The sequence below is a fragment of the Plectropomus leopardus genome, chromosome 5, assembly GCF_008729295.1.
Source record: "Plectropomus leopardus isolate mb chromosome 5, YSFRI_Pleo_2.0, whole genome shotgun sequence".
Taxonomy (NCBI): Eukaryota; Metazoa; Chordata; class Actinopteri; order Perciformes; family Serranidae; genus Plectropomus; species Plectropomus leopardus.
In genome coordinates, this window is record NC_056467.1 from 34,414,191 (window position 1) to 34,440,455 (window position 26,265).

At 39.2% G+C, this 26,265-nt stretch overlaps 1 protein-coding gene across 4 annotated transcripts in view; it reads left to right on the forward strand.

Moving 5' to 3' along the window:
• usp32 (ubiquitin specific peptidase 32) overlaps nt 1–26,265 on the forward strand; it is a 69,016-nt gene that overhangs the window by 16,941 nt on the left and 25,810 nt on the right. For 2 of the 4 annotated variants that reach the window (XM_042486600.1, XM_042486603.1), the window contains exons 3-14: nt 3,319–3,424; nt 5,497–5,615; nt 7,665–7,824; nt 16,659–16,790; nt 18,237–18,344; nt 18,667–18,782; nt 19,869–19,931; nt 20,191–20,274; nt 20,400–20,461; nt 20,578–20,680; nt 23,006–23,195; nt 25,161–25,342. In XM_042486600.1, coding sequence (XP_042342534.1) covers nt 3,319–3,424; nt 5,497–5,615; nt 7,665–7,824; nt 16,659–16,790; nt 18,237–18,344; nt 18,667–18,782; nt 19,869–19,931; nt 20,191–20,274; nt 20,400–20,461; nt 20,578–20,680; nt 23,006–23,195; nt 25,161–25,342 — 1,425 coding nt within the window. The remainder of the gene's footprint in view (nt 1–3,318; nt 3,425–5,496; nt 5,616–7,664; nt 7,825–16,658; nt 16,791–18,236; nt 18,345–18,666; nt 18,783–19,868; nt 19,932–20,190; nt 20,275–20,399; nt 20,462–20,577; nt 20,681–23,005; nt 23,196–25,160; nt 25,343–26,265) is intronic. The other 2 variants (XM_042486601.1, XM_042486602.1) reach the window with 2 other exon arrangements.

Genomic DNA, 26,265 nt, shown 5'->3' on the forward strand with positions numbered 1-26,265 from the left:
TTTGTGTTAAAGGTTCCTATTCCAACAATGCTAAATGACTCTGTGGGGTCCCTCAAGGGTCCATTCTTGGACCATTATTATTTCTTATCTATATAAATGATTTGTCTAATGGTTCAAATATTCTGTCTCCAATAATGTTTGCAGATGATACAACCCTACTTTTCTCTCGTTCAAATTTCGATTCACTGATGAAGGATGCTAATGCCGGTTTATCTGCCTACGCTGCATGGTTCAGATTAAATAAATTATCTTTGAATCTAAAAAAATCTAACTTTATTGTTTTCAGTGGTAAAAAAAACTTACTCTAAAGATTTATCTAAAATTATGATTGAGTCTATTGAGATGCCTCAGATGTCAAGTACAAAATTTCTGGGAATTGTTGTTGATGAGAATCTGAATTGGAAAGATCAAACTAACTGGGTTTGTAGAAAAAATCATAAATCTATTGGTATAATAAGGAGGGTTTGTCATCTTGTCACCACAAATTGCCTCATAACACTTTATTATAGTTTGATTTATCCTTATCTTTCATATTGCAATATAGTTTGGGGGAGTACTTTTCCGACTGCTCTTCACAAAATTTTGGTCCTCCAGAAACGTTTTGTTAGGATTGCAACCAGATTAGAGTCACATATTTCAGCCTCCCCTTTATTTCAGAGACTCCAGTTTTAACTATTTCTGATATTGATATTTTTCAAATATGTGTTTTTATTTCAAGTGAAGGGAATATTCCTCAGTAGTTCAAAACTCACTTTAAAACAAATTCACAGTTACATTCATATGAAACTTGTAAATCATTAGATCTTCACCTTCCTTAATTTCTCACTTGCAGAGGTCAATTTTCAATAAGATTTCTGGGTAGCAAATTATTGAATGACTTCTTTTATTTGGCAAAAAACTGTATTTCCATACAGTGTTACAGAAGATGCTTGAAAAAGCTTTTAATTGCTGTTTTGTAACCAGCTTCTGTATTGCTGTTTATGTCTAATTTGTTTTATTTAAAGATGATGTGGTTTATTATGCATACTATTAAAACTGCATGGGGGTTGATAGAAAAAGCTAATCTCCCTCACATACACACGTACACACACTCATACATAGATGCATATACATACTATACCATATGCTTAATTATTGTTGTTGTTGTTGTTATCTTACATATTTGTTTTTAGTTTGGCATCATTAGTATTATTTTTTGTGTTCTTCTTGTATTTTAAGCTTTTAATAATTTAAAAAAGAAAGTTTTTTAGGTGGAAGCTTTAAATAAGCCCTTTGGGGTTTTTTTTGCCTCTCCTGGCACTGTATATTACCTGTCTTTCTTGTAATTTTTTTTCTCTGTATGTTTTAAACTGTGCAAAATGAATAAATACAAATACAATACAAGAACACCAAGAGCAGTGAAAGTGAAACTCAGATGTTAATTGCACTGTGTTTAAAAGTTTGAGTTGATTAGCCTCTCAAGCAGCTGCTCCTCTGATCTGATCACCTGTGATTGTATCGACTGATCAGTTATCCAGGCCATGACTCACAAACTGCTGCTGAGGAACAAAAGACTCACGAAGTGTTCCCCCCAAGCTATGTTAATGGACCCGCAAAAATGTCCAAGTTTAGAGAGGAGACACACACGCACACAAAATTATAGGAATGAGAAGTTTGCTCATCATAACACATATAATGAGTAAGAAGTTTAACTACTAAAGAGTATTTTTTTTTAGTTGTTAAGTAGTTTCAGTAATGGAATAGAAAATACAGATGTGTAAAAAAAAAAAAAGGGTGATTTATAGATATAGGTGATAAGAATGCATGAAAGGTAGGAAGTTTGGTGGTAGATTTTGCATAGTGTGACACACTTCGACTTCCCTTTTTTCAAACCACAAGTGGAGCTCCTCTGCTGTGTGTGATCCACTGTCGTCAGGTTATTAGCTCACTGACTGCTGAGTCACCTCTCCTTGCTCACATACAAGCAAACTTCATGCATGTGCACACATCGCTCTGTCAACTATGGCCATTTTTGAGTGCCTCACAGCTTGTTGCAATCACAGTGTAGAGACAACAGTGGCATCTCAGTTGTTATTTTCTTCCTAGGATACTGTGGATCTTTTATTGTGTTCTTTACACCATGTTGTTGTAAAAAGTCAGAACCTGGCCAGTCCAAATCTGGCCAATGTGTATTCACAATTCAGATATTTGGGGAATTCTGGGTTCTAGTACCAGGTATCACCAATATACTGTATGTTGTTAAGTCTGGTGAAGGACCTTTGTTGCATGTCCGCCCCCTTTACTGAATATACCAACTTAAAGGCCCCCAAACTGTAAATAAATACATCTGTAACATTCCTCTTTCTCTTGATCTCTCTCTTCATCTCTCTTTTGATTCCCCATTCCCCAAAAGTATTGTGCAGCAAAAAAAAAAAAAAAAAGAAATATATGGAATATGCAGCCCCCTGCCAATGTGGTGACTTTTGGAGTTTTGGTCTGCACAAACACACTCCTATTATAAACAGGAAAATAAGAAGGAGAATTTAAAAAAGAGAAAATCATGAGAACAAAACCGACAGGGTCCAAACAGTGATGTCCTGTTGTTTTTGATAGTAAGGAGCAAAAAAGGATCAGTTTCAGATAGTGTTAAACTTTTTTTTTGACTCACTCTCATACACTTTCTCTTTTGTAATCTTCTCTCCTCTGTCTTTCTTAAAACAAAATTCCTAAACCCTAATGTCAGCCAGTGTAGTTTGAATAGGGGCCAATGTGTGGTTGTGTGTGGGCTGGGAGGAGAAATAAAGACAGAAAGAGATTATACTCAAACACAAAGATGATATATGAAAAAGCATATGTAACAACAACAAAAAATCTTGTAATGTGATAACGCGTGTCCTGAGTCATCTGTCAGTGTGCCCACTGTGCTGCCGTCAAAGTGTAATGATTTGAAAAAGGAAATGTCCTCACACTCTCAGCCTCTCACTGTAAGCACATTACTTCATAAAGGGTTTCGTATGAATTCATTTTTGCACAAAGGTTGTCTTTATTTCATGGCTGCTTTATATGATCTTGGTAGATTTTACAAATGTTGTATCAACCTTTTTTATTGTCTGTGAAACACATTTACATTGATGAGAAAATGCTGTAAATAGACTCAGGTGAGAACTGATGGTAAATCTGTTGTGAGGTGACAGCTTTGTTGCTCATCCATATATTTCCCTGTGGTCAGCACCGCAGTAATTGAATGGCCTCCTGCTAACTTGTTAATCATGTTGCAGACAGTGTGAACATGAAGTTGTCCATTTTTTCACACGGTCCTGTGTGTTTTATTTGTTTTAGGTAATCTACTCCTCATTTGGAGGCTCGTCCAAAGGGCTGCACTTCAACAATCTGATTGTAGGTCTGGTGCTTCTGACCAGAGGACGCGATGAGGAGAAGGCCAAGTGTAAGTTGTCTGTGATCAGTTAACAGGAAGTATGTGTTGCCGTTATGCTTTTTGTTGTTGTTGTTGTTGTCTTAAATGTCAAATCTGTCACCATGTATAGATGTTTTCAACCAATGACCAGCATTCTCTGAAATGTCTTGGAAAAATCATTTGGCTTGAACTAGATTAATTAGTGAGTGTCCAAAACACATCAACGATAAACTAAATATTATCTATCATGTCATCATCAGAGATTTGTTTTTAAGCAAATGGGCTTATTTTGAGCTCTTAGAGGAGCACAAGTCTTCTCAAGCATAGCAAGTATATTTAAAGCAACTGTTTTTTTTTCTTTCTTTCTTTCTTTCTTTCTTTCTTTCTTTCTTTCTTTCTTTCTTTCTTTCTTTCTGTGAAACAAGTTTCCAACTGGCACTGTTTTCTTGTGCTATTTTTCCTTTCTTAAATTGAGCTCAAGTTTCGTTCAGTCTCAAAATGGTGTGCACTGTCTTGCTAAGGGTTTCCAGGTTGAAAGACATGTTTCCTTAAAACTTGGAGGAGCTTTGAGCTTTGTTTTCTTCTTTTCCTTCTGTTTTTACAGTGTCTGGCTGTGATCAATTTAGTATAAATCTCAAAAAGTATAGATGTGGGGGTTTGTAAGGCATGTTTTAAAGAAAAAAAAAGTCAGAAATGTTTTCTTCAAAAATCGCCAAATTAAAAAAACAAAAAAACAAAACATGCTGTAAACAAGGAAATTAAATTAAAACATACACAATGAGACACTTGGAGGCTATTGGTGACACTACAATGTGTTTCTGATACTCAAACAGAGTCAGGTCTGACATTTGAAACATACACTATCCATTTTGTCCACTGCTCAATAAAGGTATCCTTCTTTGTTCGCAAAATAAGTCATTCTCTCTATCAAGTAGATATTGTATACCAAATCAATCCATTCACGAACACTAGGTATTTCTTCTTTCAGCAATGAGCTACATTTTCTGTTTGGTGGTGTGGTTGGTATGTCAGTGGTGTTACCTAAACAACAGTGACATTAATATAAACCAAAATCTGGTAGACCTTTACTTACTGCACATACAGCTTTTGTATTTATTTCACACTTGTTTTGGCAATGTTAACATATGTTTCCCATGAATACAAAAAGCCCTTTTGAATTGAGTTATTAAGAGGCATTGCACCTGCATAACATAGCAGGGTGTTCAAAGCACCTCCAGTTCTGTTAAATAAAATGTGTTGCTATTTGTCGTGACTGAACGCAGCCCAGTTGTAGTGAGTTATGTTGACGCTCTGGCCCTGAAACTTTCCCTGCATTGAAACAGTTTTGTTGAGTTTTTTCATAGTTATGCCTAAAAGGAGTGTGATAAGTCACCCTTCACAGAAAAGAAAGAAATGGATCACATCATTTATTTATATTTAATAGGAAATTATCTTTGAAGATTAATTACTTGCTTCAAGTAAAGTCATTGAAATTGAAAATTAATACTTGGAAAAGCACTTGACAGTGCTTGAATTTATTTTGTAATGTCTATGTGAACCCTGTTAAACATAGCGGGCTGATCCCCGGCTTAAGTGTTTTCCTTCACACAGCAGGCAGGTGAGAGAAGTTAAACTGTGTAACTGTTGTCAATTGTTGTAAGAGCCTGTTGTGTGCAGCTCTTCATCGATCATCTCACTGTGGCTCTTTCAGCCTTTACATTCCTTCCTTCTATTTCAGTAGACTTTTTTTATTGAAGAAAAGCTGCTTACAAATTCCCACCTCTTATTTGGTTTGTAGACGTTTTTGTTGTGAAGCAGCAAAATAAGGAAATACTGGAAATGTTTTCATCAACAATAACCTAGTAAGATTCTCATACAGCTGAAAGCAAACATGAAACAGAAGAGTTTAAAAAATTCTCTCTATCTCTATGTCTCTCTCTGATCGCTGGGGTTGATGTGTTGCATGCAAGCTAATCCATCAGGATATTATTGACGTTGTAGTTTCTAATGTCCTCACCAATGTGACGTACAAGAGGCCTGCCTCCCTGTGATAAAGCTGAACTCTTTCCTGACACTGTGTGTGTGTGTGTGTGCACTCACAGACCTCTTCAGCCTGTTTGCCAGCGATTTGGGCGGATATGCTGCCAGGGAAGATATAGAAGCAGTTCTACAGGTCCTGGATGGAGAGGTTCCTGCCTCTGTCAAGAAGTGCTTCAGTGAGGTCAGTAAACACCAAAGCCTGGCTTTCACCACATGCATATGTATACAAATGTTTACAACCATTCCAGTCAAATGTCTCAAACTCAACTGAACTCAATTTGGACCTAATAATAACAACGACAACTAAGCTACAGACTCATGACTTACATATAACCCTCGCTGACTGATTGATTGATTTTATTAGACAGTTTCATTTAAGAAAAAACACCAGCTCAGCTAAGGCTGGGTAGTGCTTACCGTTCTTTTTCTCCTTGGCTCATATCATTAGGGGCTCAGGTTTTGTGTGAATCTATTGTCTTTATTTATCTATTTAATTATTTATATAAATTTTTTCTCAAGAATTTTCTTTTCTGTGAGATGTTACATTATAGACACATTCAATTTTCACCAACCATTTGAAGTTGTATGCAGATCTTGCTGAACGAATATGATGCAATCAGCCAGATAGGGGCATTATAGTCAAGGCCCTAAAATTCAAATTTGGAAAGGCCAGGTCCCATAATTTTTATGGATAATTATTATTCCCAACTTGTCAGAAGTTATCAAAATTTTGGAAATATCTCATTTTTTTTTAAAAGATATTGATCAATGAACTTTAAAAGGGGTGAAGCTCAGCGCATAAATAGACCTACCTCCACAATGCTTGGACCGATCATTAGGAAACTTGTAGGACATGTCCACAAAAGGACTTTAAACATATCCTGAATGTTTCATTTAAAATGAAGGGACTGTTTGTTTTGTCCAATCATTACAATACTCACAGGGTGTGTTTAATAACAGTGTTAAACCACATGTGAAATATTTGTTTTGAAATTGGTCTTTTGGGGGCGCCACAACTTCCACACAAGTACTTTGGCCTGGTGCAAAATTTGGCCATGAATCAGTGACAGTTTGTCCAAACATTACCAAGTCTGGTAGATTGTTTTTACTTAAACCATTGAAGCATACAAAAAGGTTCCTGCAGTTGATTCATAGGGATGAACAATGTTGACAGACAGGAGTGTGGCCCAGCACTGATTTGGACATATACAAGTTGGCGTCTATCTGATGGTCATAAACCCTGTTGGTCATCTTTATGCAGCTGTTGGTCTTAATCCTTCATAGCTTTCAACTTCAGATGGTTCATGCTGGCTTGAACCCCCAAATCACCACTTGCGGCTATATTTGAGTTTGTGGTCATCATTAGAGAGGTGTTTGTCACATGCTCATCAATCAGCTACCATTACGAGTTTCCCATATTACGCCACCTCCACAGAGATTATACGAAGTTTAGCAGTAAAGCCCTGGTTAATAGAGTACAAGAGCACCTTTCAAATTACAATCAAACAGAACAATCTTGGAAAATACATCAAAATAAAGTAAAAGCCACCCCAGCATAGACACACACTATTAGATAATATTAATACAATCCTTATCGAAGTCCTTTAATAAAGGGAAAATGCTGATACAGAGTCTGATTGGATGATTGTATTTGCCACTATGATGGTTAATATGTATCTGATGTACTGTAGCCTACTAAATTCGGCCCACCTAGTTTTCCATAAGCTACTTAGTCTAAAACTTGAAGCTCCTGATTCAAACTACAAAGGGGATCATTATAAATACTTAACATGAAATGGATGGTAAATGGAGTTCGATTGGTAGAACGCGACTCCTGAACCTGACGTGATGCAATCAGCTAGAGAGAAGATGTATCTCTCTGGAGTTGTTTGACTTATAAAAACACTAAATCCTCCAACAGCTGTACAGTGCTGTTACAAAGTGAGGCTACTATTCCCACAAAAGCTGTCTTTTGTTTAGTTAAGACAATGATTTACAAACAGAACTTATACCACCAGCCAAGCCCCTGTAAAAAGGGGGTAAATAATCTAATGGATTAATAGACTAATCATTTCATCACTGGTCACTTCATCATTAAAAAGCATGTTTTTGGCTAATGAGCACAGACAGGATCACACACACAGGGGTCACAGACAGATACGCACTTGTGACAGCTGCAGAATAGTATGTGCTTTGACAGCCTGTTTGTATGTTTTTTGTGTTATGGCAGGGTGACAAGGTGAACTATGAGCGCTTCAGGACCTGGCTCTTACAGAACAAGGAAGCCTTCACTTTATCCAGATGGCTTCTGTCTGGAGGAGTGTGTGTCACGCTAACAGATGACAGCGACACACCCACCTTCTACCAGACCCTCGCTGGCGTCACACACTGTAAGTCCCCAAAACTGTCTGAATCATTATGTTTGCGAATACTTCATGTCCACTGTGGCAAACATGTTTCCTTGTTGATGTTCACATGCATTAATGTCCAGAGAAACAGTTTGTGGCTATTTAGTGTCTTTTTAAATGTTTATATACTTTACCATACACTCCTGAATTAAAGCCAGTCTTCTGATAATGGCCAGTCACTAATAAATGCTTGGTAGACCTGATCTATAGTATCAAAAATAAAAACTGGTAATCTATCCTTGAAAGCATCCACACAGTAATAAATAAATCAACATTAACAAAAAACGAACTAACATTCACACATGGACATTCAGTTCTGGAAATGTTGGTGGAGCAATCTAATTTCTTTCATGTGAGCTGACCAAAATTCTATCAAGCAAAGTTACATTTATGTATATTAAAGGCATGACATTTGATGAGATATTAAGAATCAGTTCGGTGGTGTGTTGAATATAACCTCTGTATTGTGTGCAAAAACTCAGTACCTCATATTGAACAGAAATCATGATATTTGAAGTTAGGTGATATAGGTCAACCTGACACTGTGAAATGAAGTGGTTCCCTCTGTGAATCAGGGGAAGACCTAAGTGACAGCTATGGTTAGTGTTGTTGAACTCCTCACCCAAATCATTAGAATCAAACAAGTCCCAGTCCCATGACCATGCCCCCTTCCGCTGAAGCACGACTTTTCTACGATACAGAAGCACTTATCAACATTGGGAAAAGTTGTGCGGGTTGTGAACTGAAAGCAGCAGACTGCAAGAGGATCCCCACCGGTGGCATGGACCAAGCGGCAAGTCAGACCAGTGGAGGAGAAACAAAAACGAAAAGCGCCAGATGAAGAGAAGGAGGAGAGCTGGCATCAGGGCAAGGTTGACCCTACTTGAACCGAGAGCTTCTCCTGTACCAAGCCTTCTTCTGGCTAATGTCCGGACGCAGGAGAGTGGAGTGGAGGAGATGTGATTAAGGCTCACTCAGCAACGGGAGATCAGAGACAGCTCTGCGCACATCTTCACAGAGACATGGTTAACTCCTAACATCCTGGATCAAGCTGTTGCACTGGATGAACAGACCTTGTGGGAGCCATTTGGTCACAATACTCTGATGCAAATTCAAAAAATGCTCGGCAGAAATTGAACCAGCAGCAACATGCCTGAGGAACTGGATGGGTTTTTTGTAGTAGCTGCTGATTTTCATCAGCTCATCCTTAAACTCCAAAGATGTAGCAGGATCAATGACAAAAGTAATTTCGTTTTTTTAAACTTGGCTAGCTTCTATAAGGTAAATGGAACTGGAGTAAGCAGTTGTATGGGATGTGAAGGTGCCAATTGTTAACATACCCAACAGTTTTCTGCTGCTGGTGTAACAGTGTCATAAAACTTTGTTACGTGAAAGACAAAGACAGTTGGCTGTATTTATGTCAACTGAAGCCTTGTGCTCAAATAATTCTCTTGCTTCGTCACTCAAGGAGGAGGACCATGGTTGCATGGAAACAATTCTATGGCCGCAACTGCTTTTTGGCATTGTCCCTGCCCTTGTTTCCCCCTGTGCGGATCTCTCCCACACCTTGTGGCACAGAATCCTCCTGGCTTCCCTTCCACCTTTAGGGTGATTTACATGCTTAGGAGCACTTGGTATTGTACTGTCCATCTAAGAAAGAAAGAGACAAACAGAAAAAACAAACTCATAATCATTCAGCTTAACAGGATATAGAAAGCCTCTTTTCCAGGCACTGGCAGGCCTTCAAAAACCTGCAAGTTGAAATTTGTCAAAAGGTTGGTTTAGCTGAAGAATGAAAACTTGTCATAATATTAGATAGGGTTAGTACATGGTCATTAGTGGATTTTTTCAGTTCATATCAAACTGTGAGGTGCCATCGACACCTGTGGACATAACATCTCATGTGGACTTAACATTCTGTTAGGTATACCTATACCTAGAATATGTCATTGAAGACAAAGCATCTGGCAATTTCAAACCTGTAGATGACATAGTTTTAGTTAGCTTTCATTAATTAAACCATTCATTCTCTCTACCTGTTCTGAACTCTGGAAACATGCAACTTCCAATCTATGTACTTGGTACATATGTACCAAGTTTACTTATTTGGTATTGTTTTTTCATAGTTTTGTATTGCTCTGATCCCTTTGTAGTAAGGCTATTGGCTAGTTGGCTTTGCCAAAGCTAAGTTGATGTTAGTGTGCTAATGCTTCATACAGACAGAGTATTGCATGCAACTTAACATCCTTTTACTAACCCAGCACCTTTAAACAGCGTAGTGTCACGGTGTGTATACACCGTGTGTGCATGAGGTGGACCCAAAAGCGGACACAGACAGGTTTGAGGTGCACAAACAAGGGGCTTTAATGAAGATGAGGAAGAGGGGGTGAGGAATGGCAGTCGGGGAATCGGAGCTGGGGATCTCCAAGGTGGTAGGTGAAGGGTGGTGGAGAAGTTGGTGAAGCAGAGGGTGGTGAGGATCCGAGGATGGGGTGGAGGCATGTGGCTGGGCACAAAGGTGAGGGCTGGGCGGCGAGGCACTGGAGCTCGGAGATGGTAGGCACTGGAAACAGGAAGGCACAAAAAACACAATGAGCTTGAGAACTAGAGACAACAAGAATCGCAAAAATTACGAGAGAATCTCATGAGAGAGACGGTCGATCTACCACGGTAGGAGTGGAAACAATCTGACGCCGAAGTCGGGTGAGGCTGAAGCTTAAATGCAGTGAGGGAGGTGATTGCTGATGAGGCACAGGTGAGGAAGTGTGCTCTGAGCTCCAGTCCCCTGGAAGCCACGCCCAGACCCTGCAACACAGAAGACACAGAACAACAAACACCAAGCATGCACACAAAACAGCCACACAAGCACTCCAAAGCCAGCAACCACCACACATAGTTCACAAAAATATACTCATTATTTGGTGTTTAACATAACTATACTCAGAGAGGAACTCAAAACTTAACGTGTTTCTGTTGTTGTATTGTTCCCCAACTGTCCACATGTTTGACCATATCCTTGTATGTCTCTGGTCAGCCATCTTGTCCTGCAGGTCGTGTGACCATAGACATTGTGAACTCAGGTGGCCATTTTGTCTTTGTGTCTTCACACTACCCACACACAAATACCCAAAATCCGTCTATCTTTATTATCGATATAATAATGTTGCTGATAGAAATAATTGCAATTATTAATCAGAGTGTAAAATCGATAGTTTACTATTGCTCTGAGACTGAATTAAAGAATTGGCTCGCATTTTGCCCTTTTGCCCTTCGGATATGGTGCTCCACAAGGTAATTTAATGTAAATTGTTATTATTTAATCATTAATAATTCTATTTGTAATTATTTATGATACACATTTTAATAGCTTAAACCACAAGTTTCCTACACACAGAAATGTATACAATACCCAGAACAACTCATAACTCTTTTTGAAATGGCACATTAGGCAACTTTGTTTTTCTTCAGTATTTAAGTTTAGAAATGATAAATTTGAATTGTGTCTCACGCTGTCTTTCTTATTTTGATATTAGGTTATAGATCCAAAAAATATAGATTTGCATGTCCAATATCCGTTGTATTGTGGCATATGCTGACATTTACCGTTATGAAACCATGTGAAAGCATTATAGAAATGCTTATAATTTTCAGTGCCATAAATGCTTTAAAGATGTTACATGAAAAATAAAAAATACACAGCGATACAGTTGCAGGCCAAGTAAATTTAGCCTGGCTTTATTTTGCTAATTAAGGACAGAGGGCTGGGAAGAACCTGTCTTGTCCAGAGAACCTGAACGCTGCCTTTAATCTGCCTGCTCTGAGTTTATCCTCTTAACTTTGCGTCCCTTTATGTGTGTGTGTGTGTGTGTGTGTGTGTGTGTGTGTGTGTGTGTGTGTTGAGGAGAGAGAGTGACTGACACATTCCTGGTTCTTAACTCTTTCTAGAACTTGGATGTAAGGCTTGACTCATGACAGAGCTTGAATCCTCTGCTAACCTGCTCGCGTCTGACATAGTCACAAATATGAGTAGAGATCTGTGCAATGATGGCCTTCAGGACAGGATGACATTGTTTCTGTGAGGTTTTATCACGGGGAGTTTGCTATGGTACACGCTGGCTGTGGCAGCACCTCTCTAAGGATGGTCCCTGGATAATGGTATGGTATCTCTGCTGTCACTCGGAGAGAGTCGCACCTCTAGGTGGGTATCAAGGCACCTGTCATAGAGTGTAAAGAAGTAAAGTGACAGATTGATTTGTGGCTAGTACTGTTCTGTAATGTCAGTACCTTGTGATTGTTGTTCTGGAACACCTGGAACAGTCATTATTGGAACATCTTGTTTGATGTCAGTTTGGTTGTTCAACCTTTTGATTGACATTAATTGAAAAGGCCACTTCATCTGATTTTTTTGTCATTGGTTTAAAAAGTAAATTAATAGAAATTTCTATTCACCATTGTTAGACTGGTTAATAGGGCAGGATAGAACTTCTTGGGTAGCATTCATTCGTAGAACCTAAAATTGTCAAGTACTGAAAGCTTTCATCAAACGTCCTGTCGAGATTTGTGCATTTGTCTTGATTAATATTATTTTTATTATTACATTTTGCCAGTTTTACAATGTTTTTTGATTATCTTGTTCTTGAATGGCTGTTTGTGTTGAGACAATATTAGGGAATTTGCATGTGGTATCAGTGTTGCATCATATCACCACCAATACTGAAAAATTTGAATCGAGCCCTGCTTTTAAGGCATATTGTGCTTTTGTAGAAATCCATATTAACAGTGTTTGCTTCTAGACCTTGAATCAAACACACTCTGATGATCTAGTCATCTTCTGTAACTCTTGGGTGGCAGGAGCCCAAGTCTTTAGTCTCACTTTCCACTAATGCATTTAAGATCCTTTAGCATTTGCCAGAGTAAACTGCCAAATAAAATCTTTAAGTCCATCATTACAAATATTTCAGTTCCAACAAGGAATGACACAGGTGTAACCTTGATAGCTACAGTGATGTAGGAGCAGGGAGTGAGCCTGAGTTAGATGGGAGATGTGCAGGAGGTGGTCCATAGTTAGAGGACTGAGTTTTATAGACTAGCAGTCAGACAGGAGCACATCTGTCATGAGGACTGTTCAGCATGATGAACACAAGTATTTATTTTTCTTGTCTAGCAGGGTTAATGTACATATTTTAAAGCTTTACGGGTATGAATGTGTATATGGTCACGTGTATGGGTGAGGTGTGCTTGTGCATGTGTATGTGAATATATTTATATGTTTTATATTTCATTTTATTTTACGCTGCAAACTGGACCGCTCCAACAAAATTTTGTTGTATAACCTACAATGACAATAAAGGTAAAGGTCTATCAATCTATCTAATAGCTAAAGTATTAAAAAAGACACAATATTGTTCCTTACCATTCACTGATATCCAGAGCTTGATGCAGCTGCTTTAAGCCTTGTTCCCGCCAAGGAGTGCATTTCCATTGTCAGAGGTTGGATGTTGCCAATAAAACCATTCCACACTGTCCCATTTTTTTTCATTGCCCCTCTGTTGAGGTAGCTATCACACTGATTCAATACTAGGATGTGGAGCTAGAGACACTGGAGTCCGTCCCTTGGTCATTAGAGAATGGACACTCTTGCTTGGACTACATTAAACTGTGTGTCCACATGCTGCTATGATGGCAAGTTTACATGTATTAGTCAATTAAAACTATAAAATGAAAAGATGTTTTGCCGGCTTTTCATCTTTATCAGTTCACAGTTAGCTACTATAAACTGAGAAAAAAAATTAAACTCACTGTGCCTCACAAAGGCCACTGCCGGCAGCTTTTAAGGTGGAATGTTTCTTGCTACTCAATGCATGATGTTATGTCATGAAACAATCAATCACACTGTAAATGTTAATATGATAACTCTGACCATTTCATATGTTTTGTTTGGCTCTCTTGCATGACATATGCTTTAATGATATTTGGATCTTCAAGTGATGATGGTTTATTATTATGATATACAGTATTTCAGCTTCACCTGTCATTTCATTATCTGGTCACACCACGACTTCCTATTGGTTCCTGCCACTGTGTAGGTGGAGCCATACCTATATTGCATCTGTTTTTAAAGCCCTGACAAAGGTACACAGTAGATTTATTGGCATTTTTCTTAAATGTGGTTTAAGAAGAAATGAAATTAAATCCTGCTACATCTTTTCGGTGTCGAAAGAGGAGTTGAGGAGTCTCACAGCCTGGGGAAAGAAGCTGTTCTGTAGTCTGCTGGTTCGGCTGCGGATACTTCTGTATCTTTTTTTTCCAGATGGCAGCAGGGTGAACAGACTGTGGCTGGGGTGGCTGCTGTCTTTCAGTATCCTTTGGGCTCTGTGGAGACACCTCGCTTCACCGATGTCACTGATGCTCTGTAGATGGGAACCAGTGATGTTCTAGGCAGTTTTAATCACTGCTGTAGAGCCTTCCTGTCCTGGGCCGTGCAGGAACCATGCCAGTTCTTGATGTTTCCAGTCAGTGTGCTTTAGACAGTGGTTGAAACATGTTGGCTTTTTTAATGATTTAGGCCCTGTAAAAAAATCTTTTAAATGTAATTTCTCCTCCTTTTTCACATTTTTGGACTGACTGGATTTCTTTCCTGTTTATCCTGTTAGTTCCTGTTTTCTATGAGCACCTGACACAAGTTTTTGACCTGCATTTGGCCATAGCCTACAGAGCAACCAATCATCTATTTTTCTATGATTAAAAGTGTACATGAGTGACAGCTGGTTTATGCAAACTGCAAATAATCTATTTCCCTAATTTAGAGAAAAAAAGTCTTTGAGTTTCTGTTCTGTGTGCTCTAGCAGCACTACACTCCTGCTTTCCTCTTAACACTCCAGCCTGATCTTTATGTGCTGAATATGTTACACAAACCTATTTCGTGGAAGATCAGCAGATGTTCCTCTGCTTGGCTGGTGAAGAGGAAATACAGCACCTACATAATAAAAGTATTATCTGTGGTAAAAATGCGAAAGACATCTTCAGTTTAGGTACATGTCCATATGGGGTGTCTACAGATTTAAGGGCACTACATCAAAAGGGTTTGGTTGAAACACAGCTTGAGCTTTAGTTTTGTAATATTAAAGACCGCATTGCGTGAGGCGTTATTTCTTGTTTTTGTTGAGTTTGCAGCATCCAGCTCAGCTTTGAGATGGAAAGGTAATCTCCATATAGTCCTCTTTGCGTTCTGAATCATTGATTTCATGCTCTGTGTTCCCTTTTAGTCTTTTTAAGCTGAAATATCTGAAGCAGGAAGCTGAGTTGAACAGTGACAGTAAAAAGGTGACTGAGTGCTTTGCAGTCAGGCTAAGGTCGACTTTCCTCATGTTCACCTCTGTACTACCGGGAATCAGGACCTGCATGGCAGAGTAATACCCCGCTCAGACAGTCCATTCCTCAGTGTGCTTCCTCACCAGCAGCCGACCACAACGATCATCACCCCATCTGATTCGAAACTGTGACTGTTAAAAGCAAGCTTTCAGGAAAGTTGCTTTAACAGCCTGACTGGGAAAACACAGTTTAGTTTCTGCCTGGAATCGACTGCCATTTGATTTGTAGATGTGTGGTTTGACACCTGTCATACATCTTGGCTCCATGCCAGAGGCTAGCTGGCTAGCTGCTAAATCCTATTACCATAAGCTGTGGATTAGCATATTGACAGGGGGAGGCGGGTTCTTTGACCCAGGGCAAAGCTTCATATGCTATATTGGTCTGATCCGTATCACTTTTTTACAAACTGAGTCAAATGCCAATCAGCCCAGTGGCCATCATGTAGATCCTGCCTTGTATTGGGTTTGCTGTGGCGTCATGACCACGGTTATGGTAATGTGCTTCTCACAAGGTCACAACATGTGAATGCTTTCATTATAAACAGAATAAACAGATTAGTGGATTTGTTCAATGCATCATTTAATTTTGGTACAACTATGGCTAATTTTTTTAGCCATTTTTTTATGGCTAAATTAGTGTGACTATATTTTTTTGTTTTATTTCCCTGCAGTTTGTGACACTCTTCGTAACCTCTGTTAGATAAGTTCTACACAAATAAAGTTATTATTTTTAGTATTATTATTGCTATTATTATGGCCCAAAGACAATTTTCCTTTGTAGATTACGTAATCTGATTAGCAATATTGAATATTTAAAAAAATGTTATTACAGTTTCATTGAGAACCATAAGCACAAATACTCACAATAATTGTTTTTTGTGACTAACAGTCCAAAACTCAAATATGTTACAGTTCATGTCCCCAAATCTGTACCAAATCGTCACATGAAAGAATGTACTGCACAATGACATTTAACATGGACACACTTTTTTATATTTTATTATTCTTTCTTTTTATTGGTAATCTCTTGGTTGTGTGTGCTGTCAGTGTGAACCTCTGCTGTTGTGACACCAAAATATTATTTAGAAATGATAAGCTCTATCATGTCTATCTTCTTTAACCCTGTCTTAAATGAAAATTCAGTTAATAAAAGGATGTTGACATCTGATTGACAATCACTAGTGTTTGGAACGTGTAGAATAACAGCTTTGTATGTTCTTAATTATTATGAACACCAGAGAATGTCAGTATGCCACATGCACTTGCAGTACAAACTTACAACAGAGCTTTAAGCTTCAGTAATGATTCCAATAGTTTAGCTTTCACTTGTTCTTACGTTTTTTTGCAGCACCTCCAAACTCAGAGGACTGATCTCTGTGAACACAGTTGCACTGATTATATTTTTGACTGTGGTGTGTTTTTTTTCTTGTGTTTCCTGTCACACAGTGGAGGAGTCAGACATTATAGACTTGGAAAAGCGCTACTGGCTTCTGAAAGCTCAGTCTAGAACCGGCCGCTTTGACTTGGAAACCTTCGTCCCACTGGTCTCTCCTCCGATCCACGCCTCACTGAGTGAAGGTAAGACAATACTGATGTGTAGTTTTGTTTGGACCGCATAGGTGAGGCCAACCCTATAAAAGCGTGAGTGAGTAAGTGAGTGAGTGATGAAGTAACACCATTGGTTGGATTAGTGTTGGTCTTTCCCTATTGGCTGTTGCTCTTTTGCATTAGTTAGGCGCTGACGGGCTGACAGCCATGGATGCTGACATTCCTGTAATAATAATACCTGTATACGTGATCCTGTATTAGCCCACTGTATCCCTAACTTTCTGTAACAAGTGTAACATGATGGAATCAGCAAGCTAGATAGCCAAGCTAACAAGACAGCCACAGTCAAAATGGCAGTTTTGGAAAGAGGAGAGAGTGGATCACCTCATCAGCTTGTTTGAGGAGCAGTTGTTTCAGGAAGACACAGGCCTTAAATCTATTTAACTACTAATAACTATTGCATGTTATAATGTCACAGTGGTTGCTGTCGTCATTATGAGGGGAAGATGGAAACAGGACACTGATTAAAACTGAAGTGAATATTACACTGTTGGACCGGGAATCGCCACAGTGACAGTGACACCCCACTAAGACTCTCCAAAGCTTCCCAGAGGATTGTGAGGCCTCCTTGAACCGAAGAGATGATAGAATACTGAAGACATTTGATGAAATAAAAAGAACAGTAGGCCTATCTCAGCATTTCATTCATTTCTATGGAGAGAACTAAATGAAATTGTTATTTCTAATGTTTAGATTAATGTTCAAGATCTAAAGCTTTTAAAGAAATCTCATAAGGTATGGTGAAGACCTGAGCACAAGCTATATTCACAGAGCCTTCACTCTGTAATTAACAACCTCTTCCTGCATTAGAAATGATGGTTGAGCAAGAGGAATTTCTCCTAAAAAGAAGCCTTCAAAGAATGTATGGTTGTTGAGAATTAAAAAAAATAGTACATAGTTCAGACAATCATATAAAAGTTCCAACAAATATCAGGAAAACTCCTCTCTGATGCAATATCCACAGGAAATAATCTGCTCAAATTTGTCATAATTGCTACATTGCTACAACACAAACAGGTGAAAACACGGCTTTAGTCTGCAGTAGGCATTTGGGTTAATTGTACAGTTTATCAGTTGTTCTCTGCTGTTATGTTTATGAATTGAATATAATATGGAATATCCCTAAAATATGTTATTTGGTCAGGGGTCATCATTTTACTCAGTGATATTAAAGAAGCCCTTGATGGAACAATGTCGGGAACCACAGAGTCTAGCTATGAACTCAGTTTTGACCTAGTCTTACCGTAAGTCTAATGGGGGTGTCAAGTGTATCCAGGTTAATGTGTCATTTGGATCATCATGGCCCTGTGTAGGTCTATAGGCTTTTAAATCCAGTCCCTCAGCAGTGAATGCTACCCCCTTCAAAAACTTGCTCTTTGTATAAATAGTATCAGTGTCATTGATCTTGTTTTCCAGGCTTGTTTCACGCCTTCGATGAGAATCGGGACAATCACATCGACTTCAAAGAGATTTCTTGTGGACTGTCTGCGTGCTGCAGGGGGCCCGTTGCTGAAAGGCAGAAATGTAAGCCAACAAAGAGAACTAAAAGCCAGACACATCACATGATCATACAAAGCCTTGTAAGAGATGCAGTCTATTTCTCCTTTGTAGCTGTTATCTAGAGTTGAAAATATTGAAAAGCAATGAGGTTTTTGGAAAGTGTTGATTTGGGCTGTAGCTCATTAGTTTACAGCCACTGTCATCAGAATTTTCATGGTGCTTGACAATTTTCCTGTCAGAAATGGGAACATATTAGACTAAATAACTTGGAGTTGGCTTTCTGCGGAGTAATTTGCTGTAAAGAAGGATTTGCATTTTCCCACTACATCGCTCTCTGTCACTGCAGTTTGCTTCAAAGTGTTTGATGTGGACCGTGATGGGGTTCTGTCTCGAGATGAACTCCATGAAATGGTGGTGGCCTTGTTGGAGGTGTGGAAGGACAATCGCACAGACACACTCCCTGTAAGTACACACACACACACACACACACACACACACACAAACACACTAAATGAACATCAAACCATCCCTATCATGTCTGCCAGGTGTAGGCCTGGAGGGGATCATGCTTTTGGTTGTGTGTGTGCTTAAGTATGTGCATGGGTGAGTCAGTGTATCCATCTTTCTGCAGCTAATCATGCAAACTACTGGACCAATCAGCCCAATGTTTTATGTCTGCATTTATGACTTTATGCTAGAGGACTTCTTATGGTTGTGGTGATTCATAATTATTGAACAACCTGCTTTTTGACTGGTTTATACCGTCATTGACTGGTGGCCCCTCTGACCTGGCCAACAGGAGCTGTACGTTTTCCAGAAATCAGCTTGGCTTAAAACAACAATCCCTATTGTATGTTACAGTACACATCTTGGCCTTCGTCCTGGCACAAAAACTGACATCTACAGAAAAGTTTTGTCTCATTTTAAACCAGCACATCTGCAGATTTATTCAACACCTGATATGTTGTGATTCACTGAAGATACGAGATGAGTTAGACCTCTTTTTTGATAGCTCAAATTGACTGTTAAGGAGCCAGAAGGAAAAGTTCCACTAGGCTGCATGGTGATGTGAGCATTTCACAAGCAGAGCATTTGCCTGCCTGGTTTTATACACTTGTAGATTTTGTTGATATGGTCACTTTCCTTGATATTTGTGCTTCCAATACCATTAAGTAAATAAGCAGGCTATGTAGTTAAATTGTGTCTTTTTTGTCTATTTTGATCATGTTTATTGTTGTAATTTCCTAGTTTCTTGTGCTGTAGCCAGAAGACAAGTTTAATAGTCCAGTTATGAAAACATGGATCAAAGATTCTTGATATCTTTAGTCAGTGGAAATACATTGGACGTTAGGATGTTTTAGGATTTTAGGACATTTCTAGTATTTTTGGATATCTCTAGGATTTTGGGATGTTTCTTGGATTTTAGCATGTTTTTTAGGATTTTAGGACATTTTTAGGATTCAGGACTGTCTGCTGTGACTTGAGTGTGTGAGGGCTGTCATAGGATAAGGTGTGCGATTCATGCTAATGTGTTTTTTCCCCTTGCAGGAGCTGCTCAGTAGCGTGTCAGACATAGTAGAGGACATCCTGATGATGCATGACACAACCAAGGTGAGACGCAGCTCTTGGTGGCAGAATCATCTTTCACGTAAACACCAGTTTACACTCAGCTCCAGCTTCAACCTGCCGCACATTCATATAGTTCCAGGGATTGTCACCTGCCGTCTTGTCTTACCTCAGAGCTATTTTCATCCACAACACTACGGATGAATACATTTTCTTTCACCCTTTCAAGGTCTCAAAGCAGTGTATATTTTGAGAATAGTGAATCTGATTATGCTCACCTGTGTGTTCTTTTTACTCCCTTCAGCTGGGTCACCTGACCCTGGAAGACTACCAGATCTGGAGTGTGAAGAGTGCTTTGGCCAATGAGTTCTTAAACCTGCTTTTCCAGGTCTGTACATCCACATAAGGCACAGTTGTTACAGAACTTCAAAACGTCAAAAATGAAATGCAGAAGTTATTCATCATCATCATTTTTTGGTACATGTTAGTATGTTGTTTTGTGTCTTGGTCCAGGTTTCGCACATAGTCCTAGGCCTGAGGCCTGGTACTCCTGATGAGGAGGGACAAATCATCAGGTACAGACCTGTCGTCTTTATGTGTCATATGATTGTGTACAACTTTGAGGAATATGCTGTTGGACCTAATGAATGTTTCCTGTTGTATTTGTGTTTTTCTCTGTGTTGGTGTGCAGGGGCTGGTTAGAGAGGGAGAGCAGACATGGGCTGCAGCAAGGCCAGAACTGGTTCCTCATCTCCATGCTATGGTGGCAGCAGTGGAAGGACTACGTTAAATACGTAAGTCAAGTTAAAGACAAAATATAGAGATCTAGATATGCACTAATATAAATGAGGGCTGTTAAACTAATTATTTTTAAAATCATGATTATTAGCTCAATTTCAGTAGTTAATAATGATCAATCAAGTTTACAATGCCATTATTATGCATTTCAAAACAGTTTTGAAGTCTATATTAACAAGGTAAAGCAATTTTTCCCAAATTGTTTTGATTGGGAATCAAATGACAGCATTTGTTGACTGGTGTTGGCTTGTCTGCAGTCAGTTTCCTTTCATTTAACAGTTAACTCCTTCCATTTAGTAACATCCACAGGTCTGTGGAGATTTACACACTCACACAAAATAGTGCGTTGCTGGTTTTGGCGATTTTGTCTGCCTGCCGACATCAGTCTATTCAGCTGCACCTGTGTGTTCAGCTCGTAGGTGGCAGAAATTTCAAGATTGTTTAGGAACCTTAATCTGCAGAAATGTGCAAATATCATAGGTGAAAATAAAACATTTATACTGCATGCAAAAAACAGGTGTTTGCCCAAAACTGCATGGCACTAGCATAAAAGTGGCATGTCTATAAGGGGAGACTCATGGGTACCTACAGAACCCATGTTCATTCAGATATCTGGAGATCAGAGGTCAAGGGACCCCTGTGAAATGGCCATGCCATTCATCTTGACAAAATTCAGTCTAACATTGGAGAGTTATTTAGCCCCCTTACTGACAAGTTAGCATGACACGGTTGGTACCACTGGAATCCTTAGACTTGTGGTTTCATATGATACCAGTATCATTGAAAACTCAGCTTAGTACAGCCTCTTAAAGACAGGAATGTATGCGGGGTTCACTGGCCTTTAACGCCATTTTAAAAAATGACTGCATTATCTATGGCCATTAATCGCAATGACATTAATGCATTAACACTGATAGCCCTAAATATAAACACAATGTAATCTTTCGATCAGGCATTGTACTTAACATCATTTTAGCCAGTGTTGCCTAACATGCAGTGGTTGCTTTAAAGGATGTTCTCATTTTACAGTTAAACAGTACACAAATATATGTTTCTGAAAAACATTTGAGGTGAGAAATAGGCAATGCAGTAACAGAATCATATGCGTATTTGTTCAGCAGTGCCTGGGTTGACCGTTTGACTGCTGTTCAAAACTGTGACTGACATGATTGAAGCGTTTGAGACTCTTCAGCTCTGTTTTCATAGTTCTTGCAAATGGCATTAGGAGCACTAAGAAGAGGCAAAGAAAGATGCTTTTTCACAGATTATGTACCTCATGTAAAGCTGCCAGGATATAGTAACCAATGTAGAAACAACTTTTTTTCTTATTTGCTTAAAAAGTTACCAACTGTGGCTTTAACAAAGACATGATTTAAAGGGCTGTTGATGTTTTAAAACAGCCAGAGGAAGGACAGGTAAGCCTGAATGCATCTAGAAGACCTGAGGGCCTACTGAAGAGACAAATATGGCCGTATATTACCTTTAGAATCAAAAGTAACCACTACAGACATTTACCTTGACTCTAAATCAGTTTAGTCTTTCCACTAGAGACTGTACCACTTCATCTAGCTCTTGCTGGATTTCATCTGTGATGCAGAGGAACATCTGCACCTCGTTTATTCTCCACAGAACAGGGCTGCACAATGACTTTTTCAGAACAAAAATGAACAGACTCTCTCAGTGGAAGATTTAAAAACAAAGATTTAAAAAGGTGTGAAACATTATGTGTGATTGCTGTAAACATACTGCGGTGACACCTGGTTGTCTCCATGATTCACTGTGAAGAATCATTGATCAGCTGGCTCGTTTCTGTGTATCAGCACTCATGAGGTGCTTTGCATCGACTGTTTCTGGTTGAATGTGGGTGTGTAGAGGCCGAGGTGTGAGGCTAGTCACATGCGGACACTTCCAAGTTGATTTAGGATTTATCAAAGGAAATTGAGGGTACACATTGTTTTAGAAATCAGAATCAGAACAGTTTGAGTTTACTACGCACTGTTTATAAATGAGACCCTTGATGTTTTTAAAAGCTACAAAGAGTAATTTGAACTGTGTCACATGAATAAATGTTGATTTTTGAAAGATATGATTGACGGTGTCACTGTGGGGCTACTGTGGCTTGGAGGAAGTTTCAGTTGTCTACCTATCAGAAGATTAGGGGTTCCATCCCCAGCTCCTCCAATCAGCATGTTGAAGGATCCTGGGGCAAGATACTGAACCGCAGATTGTGTGATTGTGTTTTTGTGACTATGGACAGAAGCAGTGTTTGTCAAAAAAGCAAACACCACAGTAATCACAAATATCCCTTTAAACAATGACAGGACAGTCCCTGCTGTTGTCTCCCTGTCCAGGAGCATAAGGGCATTGTGGTGGAGCAGCCGTCCATCCTTAGAGCCATAGAGCCCACCCCACCAGACAGACTTGGAGGACTGGGAACCTTTAGCCTGGTCAGCCCCTCGGAGGAGAGGTCACCTGATGCTGTGTCCAGCGCCTCAGAGGCCACAGAGACCGGTCAGTCAACACACATCACACAACAGTAGATATATAGATCAATACAGCAATTCTGATTGCTGCTGGTATACTGTGTGTTCAAAACAATGCTGGTTTAATTCAGTTGTAGATTCAAGAGCCTTTTTCCAAGTACACTGCCCAAGTTCAAACAGAAAGTCAGAGCAGCACCTGGCTGTTGAATTATTTACATACTGGTTTTTATTAGAGAATGTGTGGTATAGTATTGTGGCCACAATCCCATTTTCCAAAAACAATTGGACACTATGAATAATGTAAAAACAGAATGCAATGACTTGCAAATCATTGTCATCATATATTTGATTGAGTACAGTACAAAGATGTTAATGTTTAAATTGCTAAACTTTATTATCAATTAATAAATATACTCTCATTCTGAATTTGATGCCTGCAACATGTTCCAAAAAAGTTGGGACAGGACCATGTTTAGCTCTGTGTGATATCACCCTTTCTTTTAGAAACACTCAGTTGGAGTTTGGGAACTGAGGACACTAATTTTTTTAACGTTTGAAAGTGAAATTCTTTCCCATTCCTACTTGATCTACAACTTCAGTTGCTCAACAGTCCGAGGTCTCAATTTCCCTATTGTGCGCTTCATAATTTGTACATGTTCAGTGAAAGACAGGTTTGAACTGCAGTCAGGTCAGTCTAGAAGCTGCACTCTTTTACTTCGAAGCCACACCACTGGAACACATGCAGAATGTGTCTCATTGTCTTACTGAAATTAGCAGGGATGTCCCTGAAAACGATGTCCTCTGGATGGCAGTATATGTTGCTCCAAAACCTGTATGTACCTTTCAGCATTCATGGAGCCTTTACAGATGTTGAGAGAAGTTACCCATAATGCCATGGTCATCAACACACCCCATACCATCATAGATGCTGGCTTTGACCTTTGAGCTGGTAACAATCTGGATGATCCTTTTCCTCTTTAGCCCGGAGGACACGCTGGCCATGATTTCCAAAAACAATTTGAAAGGTGGACTCTAAAGACCACAGCACACTTTTCCACTTTGAGTCAGTCCGCCTCAGATGAGCTCAGAGAAGTCGGCTGTGTTTCTTGATGCTGTTGATATCTGGCTTTCACTTTGCATGTTAGAGTCTAAAAAACTGACAGTGACTTTCCAAAGTGTTCCTGAGCCCATGTAGTAATATCCTTTTTATAATCATGTTGGTTTTTAATGCAGTGCAGCCTGAGGGGTCAAAGGTCACAGCCATTCAGAGTAGGTTTTCAGACTTGCTCCTTACATGCAGAGATTTCTTCAGATTCTTTGAATGTTTTGATGTTATGGTGAAATCCTAAATTCCTAAAAAAAATGTTTTTCACAAAGTGTTTTTTGAGCATCAACTTCCTCAGTCTTTTGTTATTCTTGTCCCAACTTTTTTGGAACGTGTTGCAGTCATCAGATATAGAATGAGTGTATATTTTCCAAAAACAGTAAAGATTATCAGTGTGAACATTAAATATCTTGTCTCTGTACTGTATTTTATTGAATAGAGTCAAAAAAGATTTGCAGATCAGTGCATGTTATTTTTATTCACATTTCATACAACATCCCAACTCTTTTGGAATGAGGGTTGTATAATAATGACCAGATTTATTTATTCATGCCAGTCTAATGTTGTAGAAAACACATGAGTTCAGAGGGGCACCCAGTAGCTCAGTTGGTAGAGCGGGTGCCCCATGTACAGAGACTAAGTCCTCGCTGCAGCGGCTGCAGGTTTGATTGCGGCCTTGGTCATTTGCTGCATGTCGTTTCCTCTCCCTCCCCCTCCTATCATTAAAGGCAAACAAGCCTGAAAAAAATCTTTAAAACACATCAGCTGAATAAAACATCTCAACTTGACAGTTGAGTGAATTATTACACTTTATGTTTCTGTGTGATTTATTTTTTTTCCTCTCTGTGTATGTGGCCTGGTCTCTCCCTCTCCTCCCTCCTGTCTTAGCAGCCCTGAGCCCCCAGGTAGCTCCCACTGCTACAGAGAGCTGTTTTGCCCGTCAGCACAACATATCGGACAACAACAATCAGTGTTTTTCTGGAGCCAACGGCCAACTGCCTTCCCAGCTGGCAGCACAAAGACCTGGAGCCATCGACAACCAGCCTCTGGTCAATACTGACCCCATGAAGGCAAGGATGTGTGTGCTTGTGTATGTGTGTGTGTGAGTGTGATTGCTGCTCGATTTAATTTGTTTATGAGCAGTACAAAGTCTACGTGTAGTTTTTACATAAGTACAGTAAGAAGCAGCTTTTTAACAGTATATAGACATGTTACATCAGTCTTTGATGCAGCTCTAAGACTGTATTTTGAATCCAGTCAAGCAATTAACATTGCAGTGAGGTCAGGTTGAAATTATAATTGGACGTGGGTCAGATGAAAATACAAGAGTTGTATATCATAAATATAAAATTATTCTGGAAAAAAAACCAAAAACTATATTCCTACTAAGCAGCGTACATAGTTAATGAAAATTAATATTCCAGTAACACTCCTGTTTACATGCAGCCATTCATACTATGATTAACATGTCGTTCATCACCTCAAAATAAAAGTGGAACAGCTGGAGCCACCTGTCATTTTGCTTTTTTACATCAAAATATATTTTTTACAGTTTCCTGCTGGTGGTGGACTTGTTGGACTTTTTATTTAAAATTACCCATTCTATGATTGTATGATCGGAGGCAGCGGCTGCCCCCAACAATTTCTCACATTATCTAATCTGGCTCTTATTCAAAAAAAGTTTGGACACCCCTGGTTTAACCATACATTAAAAGAAGAAAACCTAAACCTGTGCTCAGTGGCTGCATCTGGCATCCTGTGCTGTCACTGGAGACTGCACAGAGCTGCTGAGTGGATGTCTACATTGGTGTTAGTCAAGATATGACTGCATTTCACATATCCCTCTATTCTCCTATTCATCTGCAGATTAATATAACATGATGCTTTCCATTGTGTTAATTAGATAGCTTTGGGGTTGCTGGTAAGTGTGTACTTTTTAACTCTGAACAGAGCCAGACTAACTGTTTCCCCCGTGCCTCCAGTCAGTAGAGTG